Source organism: Lontra canadensis, unplaced genomic scaffold, assembly GCF_010015895.1.
Source record: "Lontra canadensis isolate GAN:19392208 unplaced genomic scaffold, GSC_riverotter_1.0 scaffold6, whole genome shotgun sequence".
Taxonomy (NCBI): domain Eukaryota; kingdom Metazoa; phylum Chordata; class Mammalia; order Carnivora; family Mustelidae; genus Lontra; species Lontra canadensis.
This window is the reverse complement of record NW_022631000.1, coordinates 21726589-21753186: the sequence shown is the minus strand read 5'-3', so window position 1 is coordinate 21753186 and position 26598 is coordinate 21726589. Positions and strand designations below refer to the sequence as shown.

The following is a 26598-nucleotide window of genomic DNA, read 5'->3' as shown; positions in this document are numbered from 1 at the left end:
TCACACTAGTCAAAGAATGCTGACATAAATCTGGTTTGAAGCTTTAAATAAGTTCCAAGTTTTTATATTTCACAATTTATATTTTATTAGAGTCCACAGTCTGCTAAATAAAAGCAGTAACGAGATATTTCACAAACTATTGTACAATTTAAATCATAAGAATTTCATAAAAAATTAGGTGCATATTCATAGTGGCTAACTTAAAAAGCTGTTTCATCTATGGTCTAAAATACTTTATAAGAGATTTAGTTCCAGCACTAAAAATAATCCATTGGTATATATATTTTTTACATGTTTTACAACATAAAGTTTGTGCTCTTAATCAAAAAGATCCACAGACTAATTCAGCATGTAAAAAATAATTTTACAAAACATCAAGTCAACCTTTCAAATCCACTTTTATTTTCTTTTTTCCTCCTCACATACAGACCTTCTCCCCACACATTTCTTGCAGCTATAGTGTCACTTGATGTTCAGGTACCATTTTATCCCTAAAACTTTGCTGGCATCAAAATATGACAGTTAACCAGTGTTAAATCTATAAAATATTTACATAGCACAGCACATTAAGCTTTAGACACTTGGCAATTAAACCACATAAAAATACGGTAAGACCCCCATACTACATGTTCGGAATTGGTGTTCACGGTCCCTTTCTGGTGACTGTACACTGGTTCAAAAGGCAGCAGAGGCAACAGGCAGTTACGTGAGGACACTGAACACTATGATCTGGAAGCACATTATGATGTTACCCCAGTGTCATGTACCACCCCATCTTTCTCCAAGGTGGTCTCGTAATTCTAGAATGGCAGGTCCAGCTGATACAAAATGAAGACAGACAACAAAACATTTACTCTGTGGAGACAGCCTAACTCCTACTATGCACGTGCTGTGACTTTGAACACAACTCGTCCTAAAAACTTGTCACGATCATCCTGGTTTTTTAGGTTGGGTGATCCATCAATCTTGCACTCGACTGTTACTTCATTTACGGTACTGCTGGTAGCATTAAAGGAGACCTGGACAGCAACTAATGGCTGCAGATAACTCACCTGGCAAATAAAAGAAAATACGTGAATTCCAATTCTATAGTAACTTCACTTACACTTTATCAGGAGTTGGTTTATTCTGTAAAATTTTAAAAACAAGTTTTAATCTATTACATTTTTTTTTCTTTTGAACTGGACACTCATTTTTCACTTAAATTTTTATGGACAGAAGTGACTAGATGGTTATGAATGTTCCTGTGAGCACTGCATAATCTAGATTGGGTCTCATTATCATTTTTTAAATACTCTGTAATCTTGGTTCGAGTTTCCCCTTGCACCCAAGGACTACCTTACTGATTACTTAGCTCTCCTAGATCCTTACTTATGGTTGCTGTGTAATTTGATGCAAACAGATTACTAAATGTATTATTATGGCTGTGGTTTCTAGACACATTTCTTCACTAAAAGTAACTAGGGGGCTAATTCCAGGACTGGGGCAGAGAATGTACAAGATGAATATGGAATATCCTGTAGTGCCAGCAAGTAAGAGGGTGCTCAAAGAATCCTGGTCCTATGTCCAAAGGACATGGGAGCTAGCCTGAAGGTCTCTCATTGGCCAAATCTGGTACAACTTTAGCTTCAAAATAAACAGAACAGATAATAAGAGTCCATGAGAATATATGGATGTAAATAAATAAATGGTGGAAAAGGCAAAGCTCTTTCTCAGAGCTGAATGCCAACTAGTAAATGGAGGAAAGATGGCATTAGAAAAACATCTGGAAACAATCCTATTAGCTGATTCAGGCAAGAATTAACAAAGGCTTAAAGCTAGGGGAGAAACAGAATTATGCAGACTCTCCAATTATTCTCTCCACATGATACTTGCTGATTACAAAAGAAAAAAAGTAACTTGACAGCAGAGAAACCTGGCTGATACCATCTGAACCCAGTAAGTGTTCAAGGTTGCCATCACCACTAATAATGCGACCCAGTCATGCTATGTCTCTCCTAATAGGATGTTCTGAAAACACAGTATTTTTTCTGAGGCCTTCTTGCTAAAAAAGTACAATCTACATTTAATCATGAAAAACCTCAAATTCAAATTGAGGAACAGACACGAAATAGGCTAAGAAAAGTCCAAAACTCATTTTTGAAGAGTACAAGGGCACAAAACAGACTGAGGAACTGTTCCAGGTTATAAGTGACTAAAGATGTAACAATGTGATAGCCTGAACCAGGAAAACCACCTTTTCTTTTACAAGAAAGAATGTTACTGGAACAACTGGTAAAATTTCAACAAGGTCTGTAGACTGGACGATGGTATTGTATCAATGTTAATTTCCTTTGATAACTATTATGGTTATAAAGAATGTCCTTATTTTAGGAAAATAAGCATTTAGTGTGAAGAGTCACCATGTTTATAACTTAATCCCAAATGGTTCAGGAAAAGAAATTATACACAAATGGAGACTGATAAGACAAAGGAGGTAAAATACTAACATTTGGGAAATCTAGGGAAAAGGTCTACAGAAATCCTTTGTACTGTGCTAGCCACTTTATTTTTTCACTTCTGTGCACACTCTATGCACATTCTAAAGAAAGAGAAAATGCTATTTTGAAAATAATCATCCTTTAAGTTTTGAACTATAGATGTGGGATCTCTACTTGGCATTACCATTTATATTTAAAAGACCAGACTAGAGGATGCATGAGTTACACAGGGCATGTGTCTGCCTACCCTAGATAAGTGACATTTTAATACAGATATGCCAATTCCCCAACCATAAGTCATGACCTTACAAACCTTGAAGTACTTACATGAAGTTTTTTCCCATAATATGGAAAATATTTTAAATCTATAGTTCCTTTGGGTGGATAAGTTGATAGAGCTGCTGTGTTTTCACTCTAAAGTAGAAAACAAGAGAAACCTCTTTTTAGGTCATAAAAACAACTTAAAAATATATATTAAGGCAATATCAATTATGAACAGTATGGTATTCTACAATGATGTTCCAACTTCATTAATTATATTTTTGAGAACAGATGTGTTAATCTTGGTTTAAATCCTTTGACACAAACTATCCTGACTCTTCTTAAAATTCCTGATATAGCCTACAAGCTTTTCCAGGGGAGTCCCTTCTAACTTACAGCCAGATCTGTTCATGCACCATCTAAAAATCTTATCTGCCTTCCAACTACCAAATGACAGTTCTCCAGCCACTGACAGCAGAAAGGCAGCAGTCTGTACGGGACCAATGTATTCCTGAAATGATTTAAAATACTGTGCTTCCAGACTATAAACGATGGCTGCCACACTGTAGAATGTAGGATTCAGGCCTGGGAGGCAGCAAAAGTTTCCTGTGATTAGTAACCGTAACGGTAACCAGAAGGGGAAATTATGATGCAACTGCCAAAAACTATTAGGAAAAATTTAAGTTACTCTAAGCAAAACTCTTCTTAACCAATTTAAATACCCTTAAATTTATGAGCACATGCAAATCAAAGTAATCAAATTTACTGGAATTATATTCCATGTATTTAAAAAACCTGATAAATGTGACAAATATACAAATTAATCGTCCATAATCCAACTTGTTCTTGATAAACTGTGAGAATTCTCAGGTAATGCATTCTGAATAGGACTACTTTTAATAACTAACACACACTGAGGAGATGACAATCAATGACTAAGATCAGTGGATGTTTACTAAGCATGAATTAAAACATTAGTAAATGCTTGAATTCTAGACTTAAATGCACTAATCTTTATTTTTTTTTATTTTATTTTTTTTTAAAGATTTTATTTATTTATTTGACAGGCAGAGATCACAAGTAGGCAGAGAGGCAGGCAGAGAGAGGAAGGGAAGCAGGCTCCCCGCCGTGCAGAGAGCCAGATGCGGGGCTCGATCCCAGGACCCTGGGATCATGACCCGAGCTGAAGGCAGCGGCTTAACCTACTGAGCCACCCAGGCGCCCCTAATCTTTATTTTTTAAAGCACACTGCAAAACTAAGAATCTCCTCTAAGGAGAAGTCCTACTCTGCACGTGTGACAGACAAGTGACACAGCAGGACGCAAGCACAATGCACAGAGTGACGATATCCCCACAAAACAGGAAAACTCTCATGATCCAGGTCGAAGGTAGGTGGAAAGAATAAGAGCTAACAAAGCTAAGGGAAATTGCAGAAACATTTTCAAACACCACCCTACGTTTGTACTCTTTTACAATCACTGTGATGTGTGCCTTTCTGTATTGCTTTTGTTTAAGCAATTTTCTTTTAATACATGAGCTTAATTCACAGAAACAGAGATGGTCCCCAACATGTAAAGGAGGTTTTCTGGTGGATTACATTTTACTGAGCTGGTATTTCCAGCCAGACACCCCACTTAACTTTTTTAAGCTCAATACCCTTCTGTGGGCAGGATCAATTACCAAGAGAGGAACTGAGGCTCAGTTAAGATCACCCAGGTGTGACCAACTCTTAACTGTTCTCTTGGTTTGTACCAAAAGCATGTTGGCAAGCTTTTACTTATACTTTACGAAATACTGAGCTGTATATCTGAAAAACGATACTTCGGGGTGAAGCATAGGTATCATAGTTTCTAAGTATATGAATGACATCATCTTGGAAACTAGGAGCAACTAAGTCTAAGAGTCTACTAATATTAACAGTTACTAAGTTCCACTGAGAACAAAATAAAGTTTTGAAATGAGTGTATTTTCTTCTACACACCACCCTTAAAAGACCTGAACACAAACCAAATGTTTTCTAAGCAGTATTTGACCTCTGGGTAGCATTTACTAATTTTTTTTTCCTTCTGTATTTTTCTATATATTCCTAAATGAACAGGATTGCCTTTTATAGAAAAATAAAATATTGAAAAAGACATAAATTGACTATTCCATCTTTGGCAGGAACCATCTTTAAAAACAGTTTTCTTTTTTTTTTAAGATTTTTTTTTTTTAAGATTTTATTTATTTATTTGACAGAGATCACAAGTAGGCAGAGAAGCAGGCAGAAAGAGGAGGAAGCAGGCTCCCTGCTGAGCAGAGAGCCCGATGCGGGGCTCGATCCCAGGACCCTGAGATCATGACCTGAGCTGAAGGCAGTGGCTTAAACCACTGAGCCACCCAGGCGCCCTTTAACAAACTTTCTAAAAACAAACCTATTCCACAACTAAAAATCCCCATCTACTTTGGTTATTTTATATACTTCACACACATCTTCAAAGCAAAATGGGACAACAAAGTGAAATTTGAGTCATTAACCAGGATTTTGCATTACCATTTCTGCCAACTATTCTAGAAGCAAAAGATACAGAAGAGATAAAGATCCATTTAAACCCCTAAGGGAACAGTTATATGGAGTTATTTATACTGGCCAAACGTTTACAAAATTGAAATCTTAGGAGTTTACAGCTTTTGTCCTTCTGGCCAAAATACGTTTTCCTCTCTCAGTAGTGTTGGCTCCACAGAGCCACTAGTCATCCATACAGTCTGCTCACATGCAAAGGCAAAAGCTCCTGCACGCAGGTACACTGTCATGAAATTACCACCTCTACCTGGCTGAAGTCTACTAGTACCTAAGTCTCCAGAACTTTCTATTGGCAATACTAGCAAGCAAGGAGGGAGGAGGTTAATAAAGAGTTACTTTTTCTGAATGTATCTTGTAGCCATAATGTTTTCTTGTCTTAAGAGAGTATGTGCTTAGATTTTCAGAAGGATCTGTTTATCAAGAAAAGCTCAGCTTAGATGCAGCATCTGGTTTTAAGTAACATATTGGCTGAGCTGATTGGTATAAGGTAAAGTGAACTGCCTTTGGTTCACACATGTATACTTTAACGCAGCTAAGAAACCAGAGATTTCCTGGCCTTTTATTCTACTCTAAATATTCAAAAGAAATTATTAAAGATACTCTAAAGTAGGAGCTCTCAAAGTGTGAGTAAAAGACCATCAGCATCATCAACACCTGGAAACTTTAGTTAAAAATAATGCAAAATTTGGGCCTCCCTCAGAACTACTGAGTCAGAGACTTCAGGAATGGTACCCAACAAGCCCTCCAAGTCATTCTGATGCATGAACTAATTTGAGAGTAACTGAAAAAAAAGTTTCTGCCTAAATAAGAAGTCCTTTCAAGGCTAAAAGAAGTACAGTTTTCTCCACCAACAACTTTAAAGATTTTATTTATTTGTCAGAGAGACAGAGAGAGAGAGCACAAGCAGGCAGAGTGGCAGGGAGAGGCAGAGAGAGAAAGAGAGAGAGAAGCAGGCTCCCCGCTGAGCAAGGAGCCCGATGGGATCATGACCTGAGCTGAAGGCAGCGGCTTAACCCGCTGAGCCACCCAGGCACCCCTCCACCAACAACTTTAGAAGTGATTTCAATGTAACATTTCAAGTAAGGTATACTTTTGACACAGATTTAGGGTTGGAATGCAAAATTTTGCACAACAATAAATTAAATTTAGAACTTAATATTTTCTCCTCAGAACTCTTACCCATCATTTACATATTTGTCTTAGTTGCACTTGCAGCATGGAGAGAAAACAGAAGAAGTTATGAGATGAAAACTGCATAGCACTCTGGAAAAAAATAAAGTAGGGACAGGAGCAAAAATACTGCCTCTGCCTTAAGGAAAATGTACCATGTTTCATGAACTCCCAGATGCCACTGATGTACACCAATTTATGTACTATTAATAAAGAAAAAAATCTATAGATACACTATTAAGACACCATCCATTATAAGGCCAACTCACTTCAGTTTTGTTAAGCTAGAAAAAAGTGAATCTTACAATCAATGAAATATGATATAAATGTAAACACAATGAAATCAATGCACATGGAAAACACTTCTTTTTGAATTATCATTTGCAAATTAAGAAGGGCTAGACACCCAAAGTTTGGTGGGATTTTATTCTTCTAAGACTGGCACTAAAGAGGACTTTGAAAATGGGACAGGATAAAATGACTAAAAACCACTGACTTTTAAAATATTAAGATATACTAAAGCTTTAACAGAAGTTGGGTTATTTTTTGAATACTAACCTTTGAAGTACATTCTATCCTTGGTTCTCCTTGAGGCTTTAATCCAATTATCTATGGTAAAGAAAAATTAATTGAAACATCACAAACATATATGAAAGAACCTCCTGTTTTGTTGCTGGGGACCCACGGGTGGAAGGGTTGAGAGGAATACCAACTCTGTGTATTAAAACTGTTACATCTGCCTTTTAATTTTATTTTAGAGGATTGGAACGGACTTTCCAATATAATCTTACCATCAGGTGTCTTATTACTGTACTGGGGCAATTTAGAAAAATAAATCCGTTACCAAAAAATTGAGTAAAACATAGCATTGCACTTCGCTACCCTTAAAACAAGAACCAAACAGAAAGCTTTAATACTAACAGTTAAGAACTGCAGAAGCATAAAAGTGGTTTTCATGAAACTGTATTAGTTAAAACCCTCAACATATGTTTCCATAAGGCTTCCATGGAACCTTACTATCTCACATCTGTCTGTTTAATCACATTTTAAGACCCAGCACTATTCAGTTCTATATAACAAGGCTACTTTCATGTATGCAACAGATATAACTAACTCTGCATGGCAACACACATCCATCTGTTTTGTGGGAGGAACTTTTTATGTTTTGAATTTATATGCATTTTACATGCAAATGCCTGTAAAGTAAACATTCCTCCCAAAAGAGAAGTTTTATGGCAACCTAAGTAATATGAACAGCAGTAAGGATCCTTACCCATGTGATGACTTGGGAACGAACTACACTGGGATGCAGTCCCCCGCCACACTCACCAGCACAGCTCATGAGCTTCTGTACCGAGGGTGCTAGAAAAAAGCAACAGCTGCGAAATACGTACGTACTCTGTTCATTTTCACAAGAACACAAGGATTTCCTTTGGAGTAGCCAAACTCTGGATCATCCACACCACTGCACTCCTGAAGTAAGGCAAGAGGAAACTGACATGCACCATAAACTGGACCCTTCTGTTCATTAAGTGCTCCATCGGGACAGGCTGTGAGGTTCTTCTGTTCTTCTAAATTGTATGCTGAAAAGGAAACATATATGTACACACAGATCAGCCAGAAACAGATCTTCAGCACAGCCAGAAACACATCATCCTTTGGACTACACTCTTCAATGACAAAAACAGCAATGCTGATTACCACATCATTCTGGGGAAAGAATGTTAAGTTTGTTCCTTTAACTTAATAGTTCTCATGTTTACTGCATTCAACAAGGACGCAAACTCTTTTGTCACCACTAGGTGGCGCCAGACACGGCTAAAGCTTTACCTGAATGCCTCCTACGCTCCTGGCCCGAAATATACCTGAAACTAATGTAACATTGTACGTCAACTATACTCCCATTAAAAAAAAAAAAAAAAAAAAAAAAAAAGACACAGTGGTGAGAACATGAAAAGGCACTGAGGCTGCCCTGATGGATTCTACAGTATAATGGGGAAAACAGGCATTCAGTCTAACAATCATTGCTCAAGGGTGCACAGTGCAGAGGCAGTCTATTCTGCAGGGACTGCAACAAAGCTGGGCGTCAAGAGGTGCCTGTGAGTTAACGTTAACTTAGGGTGTCTTTAGCAGAAACAGGTAACATCTTAGATAAACTCAAGTGCTAGAGTTAAATGGTCCCAACCAGGAGATGGAAAGAGAGGAGAGGGAGAGATACACAGTGGGATTTTGGCTGTTTGCTCCACAATGGCACAGTGTTAGGCAAGAGTGGCACAACAGTGAGCAAGCCTGGTGTGGTCCCTAACCTCAACGAATGTGTTTACTGAAAGAAACGCATAGTTAGGATATGCTGCAGCAGTACCTCTATGAGAACTACTGCTGTGTGGGTACAGCTGGTACCAGAAAAAGGCCACCTAAAGTGAATTCAACAAAAACAGGAACAAAAATTTCAAAGTAAATGTGTTTACAAGAAAATGTAGCTCTTTTACTTTGGAAAAAAAAAATTCAAAAAAATACTTGGTTTCATGTTTTATCAAAAATTAGGATATAATTATAATTATGTACTCACTCAAAAGAAGGATTCAAAATTTGGAAGACAGGGCTAAACTTCTACAATACAATAGGTACCACACAACATTCATCACTTCCTTTTTGACTTTGGTGGCACAATCATAAAGATCATTTTGCAAGAAATTTTCTGAGGCTTTCACCAATTTCCCCCAATGGCTTTGATTATATACACCTTTTGGTATAGGTCAGTTTATCGTGACCATTTTTGTATTCTGCCACGTTCCACTTCAATACAAAATCCCTCTAATGCAAGGAGTCGTAATGATGGATGGTCTGATTATGAAGAACCCCCTCCCTGCAAGACCAAGACATGATGGGACAAAGATCACTGATACCAGACAGCGTAACCAAAGAGCCCTACACACCTGAGAAAAGGAAAGGGAAAGGGAAGACCTGAAAGGAAAAAAGTTCATTTGAACAAAATAAAACTTTAAATTTTAAACAGTATCCACACTGGGGGAAAAAGGCCATGTATCTTTTAATCTTTTTAACATGAGAAAGGCTTTCCTAGAATTCAGCAATGACAACTGAAAGTTAAAAGGGGGGAGGGAGGTGTTGAGGTTAAAGAGTTAAAAGTAAATCCCCCAGAAAATATAATATAGTAAAACAGAAAATGAGAGAAAAACAAGAGATCCAAGACCCAACTGACAGAATAATTCTAGAAAGAACCAGAAAATTGAGCTGAGGAAATTATCAAAGTACTAACAGAAAATAATTTCCTTGAACTAGAGAACCTACTAAGCCTTCATCCTGAAAAATCCCCATCAAGTTCTCAGTAAAGTGATATTTTATTTTTTTAAAGATTTTATTTATTTGACAGAGAGAAGGCTCAGCAGTGTTTCTTAAGAACACAAGCAGGGGGATTGGGAGAGGAAGAATCATGCTTCCCGCTGGGCAGGGAAGCCCAACGTGGGGCTCTATCCCAGGACCCTGGGATCATGACCTGAGCTGAAGGTACACACTTAATAACTGAGCTACGCAGGCACCCCTAAAGTGGTATTTTAGAGACTGAAACCAAACCAAATTTTAGAACCCAAAGGAATACATTTAGAAACAATAAAAAACCAGCCCTGCAGAGGAGAAAAAGGCAAACACAAAGGAACTAATTCTATATACAACTAAACTATCACCTATAAATGCAGAATTAGGTCATTTTCAGAAATGAAAGGACTCAAAATTTACATTTCATGGCTCTTTTCTTGTGAAGTTACTTGAAATAAATATATTCCGTTAAACTAGGCAGTGAATTATGGAAAAAGAAGGCAGGAGCCAAGAAACAGTGGATCCAACTAAAGTGATAAAAAGGAGTCCCAAAATGACAGCTGGATAAAGGCCTAAACAATTACCAGTACAGACTATAGCAGGAGAGGAAAGGCTCTAAGGAGTTTTCCCAAAAAAGGGGGGACTCTAAAGGATACCTGAAATGACAGTGTACAAATAAGGGAAGTCAGAAGAGTGTCTACAGATGATAGAATAAGACGTAAAATCTAAGTATAAAAAGGTGACCAATAACAAAACTAAAAATAGTAATTAAATTATTGAAACGGGTGGGTGGGCGGGAAGGTCTGAGGCACGTGAGGTAAATCCTCATCTGCCGTGGCAGGAAGTAAAGACGATGTATAAAAGTGATAAATCAAGAACCAGAATGAAAGTATAATATTCAGAGACATAGAAAAAAAAAATTGTTAAGAAAGTTCAAAACCATGAAGTTCTTTCCCACTGAACATGTATCCAGAATCCACAACCTCCAGAACTCACAACCTCCACTGCTTCCTCTCTTGCCATGCCACCATTCTACTCCCCTACAATAGTGTAATGGCCTCCTAGCTAGCTTCCTGGTTTCCCCCCATAGTCTCAAAAAAGCAGCCTGAGTGATCCTTTAAAAATTCGAGTCAGATTATATTTCCTGCCTAAAAGCCTCCAACTAGGTCAGTGTAAAAACCAAAGAACTTTTAAAAACGGCCTCTGAAGACCTATACAACCTAGTCCTCCTTTACTTCCCTGACCTTGAGCTCCTTCAGCTATTATCCTGGCTTACTCTATCCAGGCCCCTCTAGCTTCCTTGATAAACCCTGACATTGTAGGCCTCAGGCTATTTTCCTCACCTTCAGATCCTTCCCCTCAAAGGTTCTTTTCCATGCGGCCTTCCTAGACCACCCTGTTTGAAACTGTAACCCTTCCCATCTCTGCCTCACGTTCTTCCACGGCACTCATCACGTTCCCATGCCACTCAACTACAAACTTCATGAACACATTTTTCTTGTGTTCACTGAAAGAACTTAGAAAAGTGCTTGACACAAACAAGCCCTGCCAAAAAATATGTGTTGAGTAAATTAATACAACTGCAGCTAAAAAGAAGTAGGACGGGAAACGGTTTTCATTATAGACCTTTCTTTACTGTTTGATTTTTAAACCACGGATTATATTTAGATAAAGATATCCTTAACAAACTATCAAGGGAAAGAGATTTAGAAAGACAGCCAAGTGGATGGTGTAGGATCAAGAGGTTTTTGACTTCAGATAAGAGGAAGTTGAGGACTTCTGTGTGCTGATGGGAAGGATCCAATAAAGTGAGGCTAAATATATAGGAGAAGGAATAGTAAAAAATGCGTCCAAGGCACGGAAAGAGGAAGATCCAAAAACCAGGACCGGGCAGGTGGCCTTAAATGTGAGGAAGGGCATCAAAGCAGGAGAAATATCACAGACAAAATGGCTGTAACCGTAGGTCTGTTTTACTGGTAATGGGAAAACTGGTGGAATTCCCATCTGAGTACTTCCATTATTTCTTTAAGGCGGAGGCAGGTTATATGAAGTGAGTTATAGGGGAAAAGGTAATGGGTTAGAGGTTAAGTAGAAGTTGGAAATAATCCCTTCAGAGAATTATCCAGAGAAATTCAGTGGGACTGCCAGGTAGTAGAGTTGGTCCACTTGAGCGAGGTGGTAAAGTATGCATAGTGCTGCTTAGTCCTGAAAAAAGTCTTCATCAGCCTGCTTGGAGGCAGGCTCAAAGAACAGGCTTTACCCAGGAATTATACAGTTTCATCTAGAATTACACGGGTTCATCCATGTGCATTTTATGACAGACTGACAGGTAAGGGATTTTAGAGTACTGGCAAAACTAAAAATGAAATGAAAAACCATGGAATTAATAAGCTTGGTATAAAGGGAAGTTAGGGAGAAGGGGCTGGGATAAAATAAAATAGTCAGTGAGGTGGAAGTCCCAATGAGGTAGAAGAATAGTGAGGGAAAGTTAAACAGGCGAACTCGAAGGCTGTGTCAGGAAAGCCACAATCAGTCATTTTGGCAGTGGGGTCCTATGTGTTCTAAGGAATGAATGCAGATCCCTGTGCCCTGAGGAAGAGGTGAGGTGATCAGGAACCAACAGGCCAGCACGTGGGATAATTATTCATGTGCCTGTTAATACCACGGAGTTAAGTTAAACAAGGAAAAACTGGGCTGGGATGTCTACTAGAAAGCATTACAGACTGTTAACTCCAAAACCCACAGTGGATAGGTATTTTGGTTGTTTTCTTAAATGAAAAATACCATTCCTTTTCCCCTCCACAAGTACATTGAATCCAAAAGATCCAAACACTTAAGAGTACTATTTTGTATAGTTTTCCTTTAAGTACTTTTTAATGCAGATATAAGTATGTTTTTGTCTCAACAGACTTATTCATGCACATATTATAGGATAGAAAAGTCAAATCAACCCCCATTAGGCTTAGACCCCTATGTCTTTCCATAAGTTAGAATATTCTCACAACTCATTTAAAATCTACTTGTAAGTCCTCTCAGTGGACTGTTTAACAAGAGCGGGGGAAAAAAAGGTAAAACAGACTCTAAGAAAGATGTTTCTAAAAGTAATCACTATCATATAGTTTCTCTAATAACTAAAATCTTTTACCTTACTCTAAGAAAACATACTTACGTTTTAGAAACTTCCTAAGGTCTTCAATGTACCCTTGATAGGATTCTGGATCAGACACAGTGAATGAATATTCCAATGCAGTTAGTGGTTTTGGAAAAACCATAAGTCCTATAAAGAGATAAAAGAAAAAGGGGGATATTAACTGCAGGAAATTTCCTTTTTTCTCCTTGCTCTTATACTTAAAAGGCCAGATCTCATTAAATTATATGGAAAACTGTTTTCACAGACATACTGAAATTATCAAGAACTTCTCACTTCTGATTATGAAGGCACAGACATTTAGATGAAAGAGAATGGCAAGTCTTCAAAATCATTTAACATTATCAATTAAAAACCTCCCTAAATCTGATTACCCACAGTTAATTATAATTGCTCTGTTCCTCACTTTAAAATGTGCAGATTTTAGTTTGTACTCCCCATATTTATTTTCCTATCAAATATTTTTAGGTTGTGCCAATTTGCTATTAATAGAAGAAAAATTTTAGCAAATCAAAGTCTCCCAGCTTCTGTCATTCAAATTAACAACTGTATGGAAAGAGACATAAAACTTACTCAATGAAAGAGGCCTATACAATTTTAACTCTACAGTTAAATATTCTTCCTTCAGTAATAAACACTGCTCTATAATTAAAATATTTTCACATGATGCGTCTGGAATATAACCACCACCAGTTTCCTATCAGGAGTCAAAACCCATGTATACAGAACATGCTGAATGAATTTATGGAAAGAAAATGTAAGCATATTTATCTATAAGAAAGATAATTAGGCTTCCAACTTTAATATAAGCTTTCTTTGTTTAAAAAGCATTAGATCTAGAGGCTCAGCTGGTTAAGCATCCGACTCTTGGCTCACGTCATGATCTGCCTAGCTGGGATACAGAGCCCCATGTCACGCTCTCCGCCTCAGCAGGGAGTCTGCTTCCCCTCTGCCCCTTTTCCCGCCTGTGCACACACACACACACTCTCTCTCTCTCTCAAATAAATAAATAAAATATAAATAAATCTTTTTTTTTTAAAGATTTTATTTATTTATTGGACGGAGAGAGATCACAAGTAGGCAGAGAGGCAGGCAGAGAGAGAGAGGAGGAAGCAGGCTCCCCACCAAGGAAAGAGCCCGATGTGGGGCTCGATCCCAGGACCCTGGGATCATGACCTGAGCCGAAGGCAGAGGCTTTAACCCTCTGAGCCACCCAGGCGCCCCAATATAAATAAATCTTAAACAAACAAACAAAAAAAGCAAAGCATTAGATCTAGATTATTAATTCAGCCTTGCACCCAGGCTTAAAAACAGTCCTAAAATTTTCACTAGTCTCTAAACATTTCCCATATCAGTTATTAGAGATGCTATGCCTTGCACTGAATCTGAAAATATACAAATAACAAGGGCTGTTTTAGTTTCCATTACAACTGCTGCTCACAGACATCTAATTCTTTCTTTTTTCATTTTAATTCCAGTATGGTTAATATACAGTGTTACATTTTAGATCAGATCCAGTTTACTTTATTTATTTATTTTATTTTTTTTAAAGATTTTATTTATTTATTTGACAGACAGAGATCACAAGTAGGCAGAGAGAGAGGAGGAAGCAGGCTCCCTGCCAAGCCTGTTAATACCACGACGCGGGGCTCGATCCCAGGACCCTGGGATCATGACCCGAGCCGAAGGCAGAGGCTTTTAACCCACTGAGCCACCAGGCGCCCAGATCCAGTTTACTTTAAGCTCTAAACTTGCCTGTGTTGGTTTGCACGAATCTCGAGTTAAACTAGATGCAATGCTACCCAATATGATGAAACAAGGTACCTACATGGGAGAACAAATCTCAGTCTACATTCACCATAAAAGACCTCCTAATTAAGCTTCCCATTTACCTACAGCAACACACGAGAGATCACTTAGATTTGGATAATCTCCTATGCCTGATTTTCCATCCACTGCAAAATCTCTACAAAATCTATAATAACTGAGACTTTTTGTAAAAGTATTTAGGGCACCTGGGTGGCTCAGTGGGTTAAAGCCTCTGCCTTCAGCTCAGGTCATGATCCCAGGGTCCTGGGATCGAGCCCCACATGGGGCTCTCTGTTCAGCAGGGAGCCTCCTTTCCTTCCTCTCTCTCTGCCTGCCTCTCTGCTCACTTGTGATCTCTGTCAAATAAATAAATTAAAAAAAAAAAAATCTTAAAAAAAAAAAAGTATTTAATGAAGGACTAAAATGTCTTACTGTCCAGTATATTAAATGACCATCTGTGTATGTATGAAATTGTTTTTATTTTTTAAGGTTTTACAGCAGAAACAAGATACAATATCCTGCAAGTAAAAAAGTAACAGAATGAAGGCAGCTTGCACATTAACTATATTGAAAACACCTAACTTTAAGAAAAACCCAACATAAAATATCCAGATTTCTAACTAAAGAAATTTTAAAAGAAAAACATGAAGATAGCTATGCTTTATACAAAAGACTACATTCCTTTATATGACTAATTTCTAAGGGAATGTTTTAATGATTCAATTTGCAAAAACTCCTTATTAAGATGTGGAAATATAAAACTGAATTTTTTTTAAAGATTTTTTTTGTTTTTAACGTAATCACTACACCTAACATGGGGCTTGAACTCACAACTCTGAGATCAAAAGTTGCAAGCACTATCGACTAAGTCAGCCAGGTGCCACTGAAACTGAATTCCTGATACCAGTTACTTCTCAGACCTTGCCTAACAATGCTCTTGGACCCCTAGTAACTTTTGCTATTTAACAGCCTATTTGAAATTCTTCAGTAAAAACCATGGCAGGTGTATATAGTACAGGTGTATTTTTGACACGGTATGCTTAATTCCTCCAAAGAGTCTTCCCTTATCCAAAATGAAGAACATCAACAGAATGTAAAGACTATAACAACTCCTCTATATCCTTCCAATTTAAACCACTGGAGCATCAGAGTATGGGCACACAATGTGCATGTCTGTCAGGGTGTGAGGAGCCATATGTGTTTATGCTATATGTATGTATGGGTTACATATATGTACCAATTTCAAACCAGCATTTGTTTTACTAGGTACAAACAATATTATTGAAGTGATGTCATTTAAAATTAAAACCAATATGGTCAATGCAAAAAAAACCAGTATATTAAATACTGTATGAACTGTAGAAAATACAAGTAGAAAGAAAAAAATATTAACCATAATCACTTTGTAAAGAGCAAATTTTGTTTAACAAGCTAATATATATTCATCCAATGTTATATATACATATGTATGTGTGTATATCTATGTTTATTAAATTACTTATAAGACTTTGAAGTACTACAATACAGTTGTAAATAATTTTAAGAAACTCAGTTTGAAACGGAATATGGGGGCGCCTGGGTGGCTCAGTTGGTTCAGCAACTGCCTTCGGCTCAGGTCATGATCCTAGAGTCCTGGGATCGAGTCCCGTGCCGGGCTCCCTGCTCGGCGGGGAGTCTGCTTTTCCCTCTGACCTCTCCCTTCTCATGCTCACTCTCTCATTCTCTCTCTCTCAAATAAATAAAGAGAAACTGAATATGTAACATGCTTTTATTATTCATGTAATTATAAACATTAATATTTCTGAAATAGATTGGATCATGTTCAATGGTAATAAAGTCACATTACTTAGTAGCAAGAAAAAAAATTATTTTAGAATTACTTATTCTAATAAATATTAAAATTCTAATAGAATAATTTAGAGGTGTTTGGGTGGCTTAGTTAGTTAAGCCTCTGACTTGATTTCAGCTCAGGTCATGAGTTTAGGGCCATGAGATCAAGCTCTGTGTTGGGCTCCTGACTCAACAGGGAGTCTAGTCTGCTTGAGATTTCTCTCCCTCTCTCTGTGCCCCTCTCCCCACTCACGCATGTGCCCACACTCCCTTTCTCAATAAATCAATCTTTAAAAAAAAAAAAAAATTAGCTTAGGTAGAAAGGAAACTGAGCGACAATGAGAGATGAGGGGAAAACGAGCATGGAGCTAGTCTCTGATACTTGGTCAAATAAACTAAAAAAGAGAAGAGTGATTCCTGATATTTGCACAAATATTAGGAGCAAAATAAGGAAAAGTCCTTAGAACAAAATGTTCCAAGAAAAGATGGTTGGGAAGCTGGTGCACTTTGGTTGTTGATAAGGTTCATGAATCTATGCCATGAGTAAGGATCTAAATTCAGGGTTCCTCAGCACCGGCCCTACTGACATTTTGAGCTGCGTTAAGTCTTTGTTGCGAGGGTAGGGGGACTGTCCTGCATTGTAGGATGTTTAACAACGTCCCTCACCTCTGCTCACCAGTAGCACCTCTCCAGTTGTACCAACCAAAACTGTCTCCACAAGACCCCAGGGGAGCCAATCATTGTTGGATGAGAACCAGTGCTCCAGGAAGAAACCTCCCACATCACTCCTACCTTCCCTGGCCTGCTTGCTATCCAAATCCCCCCTCTTCCATGAGGAGCCTGCCCTTCTTATTATCTGGAGAAGTTGTTCACATTTTGGGAAATTAGATATACTGGAGTTCTGCACATTGTTAGTTTCTTCTATAAAAACTGCCAGCACCTTGAGGACAAGGGCCATGTTCAACAAGAGCAAAGCTGGCATTCAAAGACTGTTGAATGAAATCAGGAGGAAGAAAATACGATTTAAAACAAGTGTTTCAAAAAAAAATCAAAACCAAAAAAACAAGTGCTTCAGTTATTTTTTCTCTGTGGTGGAGTATCCTGGAGAATTTTTTTCCTTCCAACAATCAATGGACAAGAATTAAACACAGTAAGGGTATATTCATTTTATTCCCTATTGATATCTCATTTTTCTTACAATTTCCATATTGAGCAATTAAAGATACAATAGGAAGCTTGTATTTTACAAGACCAACACTCTAGCCCAAGCTAGAGTTAAACTATATACTTTGTAAGTAAATTACTCAAGGCAAAGTGAAAATGCTACACAATATTCACAAAAGCCATTCATAACCATATTCAAAACATAGTCAAAAATGCCTTCACTATAATTCTCCATATTCATTCCTCCTTACTCCTGGCAAAGGACTCAAGATTTATCAGCTCCAGCCTTTATGTCATTATGTAAATATTAAAGGTCTTCATATCAGTATGTAAATATTAAAGGTCTTTATATCAGTATGTAAATATTAAACAAAAATCAAAATTTTCATATTACTTAGCTCCAAAGTTTAACTTTTACCTATGTAAAAAATTTACAGTGAAGATAAAGTATAACCAGATTTGTTTTTTTAAAAGATTAATTTGAGAGACAGCATGTATGCAATGCTTGAGGCTATGAGCAGGGGGAGGAACAAAGGAAGGAGAGAAGCAGACTCCCCACTCAATGGGGAGCCCATCACAGGGCTTGATCTCAAGACCTCGGGATCATGACCTGAACTGAGCCAAAACCAAGAGGAAGACCCTTAACCAACTGAGCCATCTGCGCACCCCAAAGTATGATGAAATTTATTTAAAAGCCACAGTAACTGCGATATAATTACCTGGACTAGGAATCTGGTCACGATATTTTGGAACTTCATCGTTCAGAGTCTGAAGCATAGCCCACATTGTGAATGAGAAGAGGGCAGCCAGAAATCCATAAAAGACTAGGTAGAAGAGCAAGATCAAACCTGGAAAAGAAAATAAAATTTAGGACTAACTGGAGATACACACATATGTTATGGGAAGTGTGTGGGGCAGATTAAAGAAACAAACCAACTGTTTACAAGGCTAGGATTCCAAGCTTTGCCATGCACACAGCCAAAAATCTCCATATACAGAACACTACAAAGTTGCCCAAGCAAAGGGTATTTCAGCAGGCAGCACCCACCCTTCCTAGAACCCATTATCTCCACCAACACTTCCAACTACGGATAGCTTCCATGGTCATACTCTGGTTCAAGGTCAGAGCTTTAAAACTTCAGCACATAAGGGAATGTTTCCCAAAATGAACTTGATGTCCTCCAGTGAGACAAAAGATGATTTCAGGTGGAGTAAAACCCTCATATGCACATGTTCCTTTAAGCGGCAAACAGAAAGGAATTAGTACCTCAAGCCCGTATTTCACAATATTTACATAAATTTAAGTTTTATACAGTGACTGGACTTAAAGAACAGCCAGGAAATGTGCACAGAAGGCAAAACAGGAAGATGGTATTCAATGAATAATGTTTAGGAAACACTAGTCAAGTAGAAGGCTCATGCAAAAGCAAAGGAAGGACAAGGACCAGAAACAAGTGCCCTGACCAATGGGACTACTGACTCTACAGCTAAGCATAAAGCAAGAGTTGGCAGACCCAAGTTTCAACATCAAGGGCTTAGTCTTTTTTATTCCCAAACTGGAAACACTAAAACAAATCTATCCTAAGCCAGTGACTTATTTGGGGAATATCTAAAATCATTTTTCTCAAAAATCTACATTCAAAGTTGTAACAGAAGTAGTCACCATCAAGATTATTTATCAGAATATATTGTTAAAGTCACACATTTATATTTAAATGTTTCAAAAATTGATCAAAAGATAACAAATCCCCAGATACAGCAATAGTGAAAACATTTAATTCCCTGGGGTTGAATTAACATCAGCTTTATCTCCCAGTCTTAGTAACATACTTGTTTGCCTGACCCTAGTACCAGCAGAGGGGCCTGGTGCATAGGTTCCTATCTATAATCTGTGGACTCTCACCACCCCCAGGCAAGGATTAACTTCAAAGTTTTTGAGATTTCTAGTATAATTTGTTTCTAAGTATATCCATTTTCTACCCCCTGGAGAATCACTCTACAATGTTTTTCTGATTTTCAAAAGACCCCATGACCCCCAAACAGATTGTGCCAAAAGCTGGGTAACTTTTATTTCTTCAATTTGGGTAGGAAACTGCCCACCCCTCCTCCCAAATAAAGGGGAAATAATTAAAGCAATTTCATTTTAATTTAGACTAGCATCCACCCATCCTCCCTTCCCCCAGTTACCAGGAAGCCAAAATAGGGAACGAGAGGACAGAAGGAAGAAAGGACAGCATGTCACCTTCAGATAGCATCACTTCCCTACCACATACAGCGATCCTGTTGCAGAAAAAGAAAAGGAAGACCAATCTCAAAGAAGTGCTCAATTTACTATAGAGGGAAATGAAACACAAGCAAAGCCCAAAGGCTATTTTAATGACACACAGGAGAAATGATTCTTACAGATCTAGATGTTTATAGGACCTAATAGATAAAATCCTCCATTCAACAGGCTAGGGTCGACAAATACATAAATGTAACAAGTGTCGGCTGTGTTCCACACTCTATAAAAACTCTAGAGAAATAGGCAGATTGAGGCCACAGCAGTTTGTTGACTGATGCAGTAGGTAAGTTCAAAACAAAAGTGCTGACAGTTTAATTTAGTTGTGTTTTTAAGTCATCCCAAAATAGTAATATACTATTTTCAAAATCTGGTTTTCAGTTTCCGGGAAAAAGAACATAAATGAAATTTACAAAAAGTTACAAAATGAATAAACATAAAACAGACATGAACAAGCTATATCTAAATATGCTTTCTAAAGAACCATTACACAACAAAAAACTGTTAAAACTTCCTATGAAGTATGTTCCCAAAAGAGATACACAAATTGGGATGCCTACCAACTGAGCATCTGACTCTTGGTTTCAGCTCAGGTCATGAACTCAGGGTCAGGAGATTGAGCCCCATGACAGGCTCTGAACCCAGTGTGGAGTCCGTTTGGAATTCTCTGTCTCTTCCTCACCCTCTGCCCCTACTAAAATAAATAAATAAAATCTTTAAAAAAAAAAGATACACAAATTATAACTGTGCCCCAAATCTGATGCCATATACTAGTGGCCATCAAGTCAATTTTGAATGTAAGGCGTGTAAAAATAAGAACAGAAGTGATTTTAGCACTGAGTTTTCTCTACTTGAAAATGTTCCTTTTGCTAAGACCCAAACCTAATATTTAAAATTAATCTTACTTATTAATATCTTATATGAAGGATCACTCATAAGGGTAGCAACAATTTATCAACTTTTACCTCCTTTCTCCTACTAAGAAAAAAAATACTAGAAAAACAGCAGTTGTAAATTACTGCTCTTATATACAGTTCCTCAGATTCAGTTTACAGACAGGCCTAACACACTGATGCAGATCAAATTGGGGGCACACCCCAGGTTAGTAGTGGATGGTGCAGATGGAAGCTGTTCGGTGTGTCATGTCTGAATCAGTTCTAGTTAATGCAAGCAGGAAACATCAAATGAAGCCAAAATAGTGCTTTTTATATTACTGATGTTCCCCAGGTTAAAATCCTTCAAGAATTTCCTTAAGTCAGGGACACCTGGGAGGCTCAGTTGTTAAGTGTCTGCCTTCAGCTCAGGTCATGATCCCAGGATCTTGGGATTGAGTCCTGCATCAGGCTCCTTGTTCAGCAGAGAGACTACTTCTCCCTCTGCCAGCAGCTCCTCCTGCTTGTGCTCTCTCTTGCTAACAAAATCTTAAAAATAAATAAATAAATAAAATAAATTTTTTTTTCCCTTAAGTCATTAACCAACTAAAGAAACTAACATGCACTAAACTCTGAAGAAACATGAGCATTTTAAATAGTATGAGGTCAGAAGAATTATAACTAAAGATATTTATTCAAAATAAGTATCAAAAAGCTTAATGTTGTAATTGGTGTCTTTTTTTTTTTTTTTAAAGATTTTATTTATTTGACACAGAGAGAGAGAGCGAGCGAGCGAGCACAAGCAGGGGGAGTGGCAGGGAGAGGGAGAAGCATGCTCTCTGCTGAGCAAGGAGCCTGATGTGGGGCTCAATCCTAGGACCTGGGGATCATGACCTGAGCCGAAGGCAGATGCTTAACCAACTGAGCCACCCAGACACTCCTGGTGTTTTTGTATTATCATTGTTCTAATAGTATATACAGAAGCACAATGCTACTTCTATACTTACATTCTGAGATCTAAGGACACATTATAGAACTATCGTATAACTAAAAACTTCTAGCTTTCTCTAACACAGGCACATGAACGGACTCTGTTACTGACTCTCTATGTTACTGCTACTCTCTCTTCACTTCTGTTCCTTGAGAAGCCCCAACTTTAAATTCCTTTCTTCTCTCTCACTGTATTTTGGCTGAGGGAAGGGATAGTAGGACAGATCCAGCAGGAGGCCATGGAGCAGGGTGGGTATATGCATGGGCTTTGCTGGAGTCAGACTTAGACTCAAATCCTGGCCTGACCACTTTCCCACTGTGACCTTGGGAAAGTATCCAAGCCCATCTGAAAAAAAAAAAGGGGGGGGATAAGAGTAATATCTACTTATTCACATTATAGAAAGGCAACTAAAAGTCAAGAAATTTGACAACATAAAAACAAGCTTCAGGGTGTAAAAAAGACCAACAACAAAAGTAGGAACATTTTTGTAATGATACTGCAACTAGGTTTTAACACTAAATTTAAGCTTTAAATCTTAACCTAATCAGTTGCACTTTGCTCTCAAAAAATGTTTTCACAAATGAGGTTTGTTAATGTGGAGTCTATAAAAGAACTAAGCAGCAAAAAATCTGGCCAAGGTTTATTCTCTGTCATTCAGGGAAGGAGAAAAGGGTCCTAAGCACCCACTTTGTTTTAACCCCAACTGAGTGTCCAACAATCCAGTCCTGGCACCAACCGCCCAGTGCAGCGCAGGGTCCACTAGCTCAGGGCATGGCCCGCACTCCAGACACTGCCTGAACTTCTAAACCAACTGGCTACCAATCTGGGACCACCCATTGCTCCTTTAGGTTTGAGAATCTGATAGAATAACTTAACTCAGAAAGGGCTATACTTAAGATTACAGTTTTGTTATAAACGAGACACAGCGTGGAGTCTGGGAGGGAATGCAGTTTTTTAAGCCCTATCCTCATGCAATGAGGGAACATCACCTTCTCAGCATATGGGCGTGTTTCCCAACCTAAAACCTCCGTTAAGTTCCAGTGTCTAAAGTTTTTACTGGAGTTTCATTACATGGGTATGATTAAAATCATTGGCTGTGTGATTAAACCCTGTCTCCAGCGCCCTCCTCTTCCCTCCCTAAAGGTCAGGTTAGCTCAAAGTCCCAGTCCTCTAATCATATGACTGGTCTAAGGACCAGCCCCCAGGGAAGCTACTGAAGGGCCCACCATACATAGGTCACTCCATTAGCATAATATAGATACTCCATCAGGAAATTTCCAATGGTATTTAGAAACTCTGTGCCAGGCACCCAGGACAAAGACCATACAGATTCTTTATTATATAATACCAGAAACATAATCTGGACACATGGGGAGTTACTAGGCTTCATCAAGGCCTGAACATACATTCCCACTCAACACACCTTAACACCCTGTGATCTTATTCCCAGACTTCTGTGAACTTCCCAGTTACTTAATGGTACCTAGATACTAAAAGACTGTGCCTCTCCTCAGAATTCTGAAGATCAGAAACTGCATTCCATTGGTAAATAAATTAGCATTCTGTTCACAGTTTAAAAAATTTTAGAGACAGCTCTAGTTAAGAAAAAACAAAAACAGCAATCCTATGGACAAATTTAAAATCCTTTATATATTTGTATTTTTTATTTTATTTTTTAATATATATGTATTTTTAAAATTAACTTTTTATTGAAGATTCCAATTTCTCCACATTCTCATCGACACTTTTTGTCTTTTTATACAGCCATCCTTGTCAGTGTGAAGTGGTATCTCAATGTGGCTTTAATTTGCATTTCCCTGATGGCTAATGATGTTGATCATCTTTTCATAAGCTTATCCGCCATCTGTATCTTCTCTGGAGAACTGTCCATTAAGATCCTGGATCCATTTTTTAAACTGGGTTGTCTTTTTATTTAAGTTCTAAGAGGCTTTTTAAAACATATTACAGATAAAAGCTTCTATTCAGATATATAATTGTTTATTCCAATTCTGTGGGATCTTTTTGCTTTCATGATAGGGTCTTTTAAGGCAGAAAAGTTCTTAACCTTGACTAGTCTATTTTTTCCCTTGGTTGTATTATTGTTGGTGTCTTATGTAAGACACCAAGGCCTAATCCAAAGTCATGAAGACATGCATCTGTTTTCTTCTAAGAAGTTTATAGTTTTAGCTCTAATGTTTGGTCTTTGATCTATTTTGAGTTCATTTCGTAAAAAAAAATCTTTAAATTTATTTTTAAAGTATTAATTAATTACACAGTGTTTGAACTTACAACACTGAGATCACGACCTGAGCCCAATCAGACGCTTAATTGCCCCAAGTTCATTTTTTATTTATTTATTTATTTTTTAAGATTTTATTTATTTGTCAGAGAGAGAGAGGGAGAGAGAGCAAGCACAGGCAGACAGAATGGCAGGCAGATGCAGAGGGAGAAGCAGGCTCCCTGCCAAGCAAGGAGCCCGATTCGGGACTCGATCCCACGACGCTGGGATCACGACGTGAGCCGAAGGCAGCTGCTCAACCAACTGAGCCACCCAGGCGTCCCCCAAGTTCATTTTTTTAAAAAGATTTTACTTATTTTGAAAGAAGCACGCGTGAGTGGGGGGAGGGGCAGGAGAGAGAGACTCTCAAGCCAACTCTATTGTGAGCATGGAGACTGCCCTGGGGCTTGATCCCACTACCATGAGATCATGACCTGAGATGAAATCTCAAGAGTCAGAGACTTAATGGACTGAGCCACCCACGCACTTCGAGTTCATTTTTATACAATGGTATGAGGAAGGGGTCCAACTTCATTGTTTTGTAGGTAGGTATCAGTTGTTCCAATACCACCAGTTTACAAAATCATTTGTTCCAGCACCCATGGCCTGGCTTAAAAAAAAATTAAAAAAAAAAAAAAAAAAAAAAATTGTTCCTCATTGAAAGGGTGAGTTTTTGGGACACCTAAGTGGCTCAGTTAGTTAAGCATCTGGCTTCGGCTCAGGTCGTGATCCCAGGGTCCTGGGATCGAGCCCCACATTGGGCTCCCTGTTCAGCAGTGTGTCTGCTCCTTTTCCCTCTCCTCCCTGCTTGTGCTCTCTCTCTCTCAAATAAATAAATAAAATCTTTAATAAAAAGCAGTTTGCTTAAACTAATGAGCACTTTTCATAATAAAAATATGTTCAGATACACATGCATTCATATTTTATACATTTATTAAAATAATTAAACAAGACTAAATAATGTGCCCAAGATTAGCCTACTAGTAAGAGTGACATTCAGACCAGTACCTCTCCATATGGCACCTTTACCTGGCCTGCTCTCCCTGGGAGCCTCAAATTGTTACTTTCTATTTTTTAAAGACTTTAATTTTAAATAATTGCTACATTCAATGTGGGGCTCGAACTTTCAGCCCTGAGATCAAGAGCTGAATGCTCTGCCTGAGCCAGCCAGGTGCCCCAAGTTGTTACCTTTTATAATCTAAACCCCCACTGTCTGAAAAATATCATCCAGGCATCTAGGTGATAGAAATTTACAAAGGGTAAGATCTGTTCCTTCTCTCTAAGAGTTCAGTTATCTCAAGTGACAGATGCATAAACAAAGAATTACAGACATCAAGTGCTAGGGTTAAAAAAAAAAAAAGTGACAAAGAAGAATGAACTGTCTCTAGCAGGGAGAGGAAGCAAAGGGATTTCATCAGAGAAGTCTTCCCAGAAATAAGTGAGTTGGCCCACCAAGGACGGAGAGGAGGAGGGCGCTCTGAGTCAAAGCCCAGATGACTAGAGGACTACATAGCAGGATCAGCCACACGGAGTGTACTTTGCTCCTACCCAACCCCCAACCCCAACATACACTTGTGCCTGGTGTGAAGCAACTACTAACAGTAGCAACAACATCTACTTTGAAGTGGGAGCAGGGAGTGGATGCTTGAGCTGAAAAACTTGGCAATGCCCTGGGTAGGCTGGTGAAAACCTAAAGGAGTACAGAGTCCCCATACCTAGACCACCTCTTGGCTGGCATATGCTTACCTACATCCCAGATTCCTGTAACCAGAAAGTCTAAATACAAAGCGGAGGAGCACAGATACCCATAATCACCAAATATTTGAGAAAAAAACTAATCTGATAAAGCATCAAGCTCAACAAAGACAGTATTAATACCTGGAAGAAGTGGGTACAAATTGAGCAAGAAAGGAAAAATGCATAAATATATTTAAAATACAGAGTAGAAGGTGGAAGGACAATTTCTAAAAATCAGATTTCATATTCTAATTATTAAAAAATAAAAAACTCATTAGACAAAATGAACTGGGGAAGAATTAAATTCTAAAAAATCCACACTCCTAAGGAAATAAACCAAAGCAAAGACCGGGAGAAAATTTTTACAGAACACGTAACCAACAAAGGACCTGCTTGCCTCTAGAATATGTAAAGAGCTCTTACAACAAATTTTTAAAAAATGCACAAAAGTTTTGAAAGAGAACTTCATCAAAGATATAAGGACTGCAAAAAAATAAGCTCATGAAAAGATGCTCAACATCGCTAGTTATCAGGGAAGGGCAAATCAAAACCACCATTAGCTGCCACTACAGGCTCACTAAAATGCTGGAAAACCTAGGGACTGACAATACCAAGTGACGGCCCAGGAGTGGAGCAACTGTACTTTCAAACACTCCTGGTGGGAATAAACAACAACAAAAA

At 38.1% G+C, this 26598-nt stretch overlaps 1 protein-coding gene across 1 annotated transcript in view; it reads right to left on the bottom strand.

Moving 5' to 3' along the window:
- Positions 1 to 379: 379 nt before the first annotated feature.
- Positions 380 to 26598, bottom strand: part of ATP1B3 (ATPase Na+/K+ transporting subunit beta 3) — a 44660-nt gene continuing 18441 nt past the window's right edge. Inside the window, exons 2-7 of the mRNA XM_032852389.1 lie at positions 18478 to 18606; positions 12977 to 13084; positions 7873 to 8057; positions 7033 to 7083; positions 2808 to 2894; positions 380 to 1052 (exon numbers count right to left, since the gene is read on the bottom strand). Of these exons, the coding sequence (XP_032708280.1) occupies positions 879 to 1052; positions 2808 to 2894; positions 7033 to 7083; positions 7873 to 8057; positions 12977 to 13084; positions 18478 to 18606 (734 nt within the window). The 3' untranslated portion in view covers positions 380 to 878. The remainder of the gene's footprint in view (positions 1053 to 2807; positions 2895 to 7032; positions 7084 to 7872; positions 8058 to 12976; positions 13085 to 18477; positions 18607 to 26598) is intronic.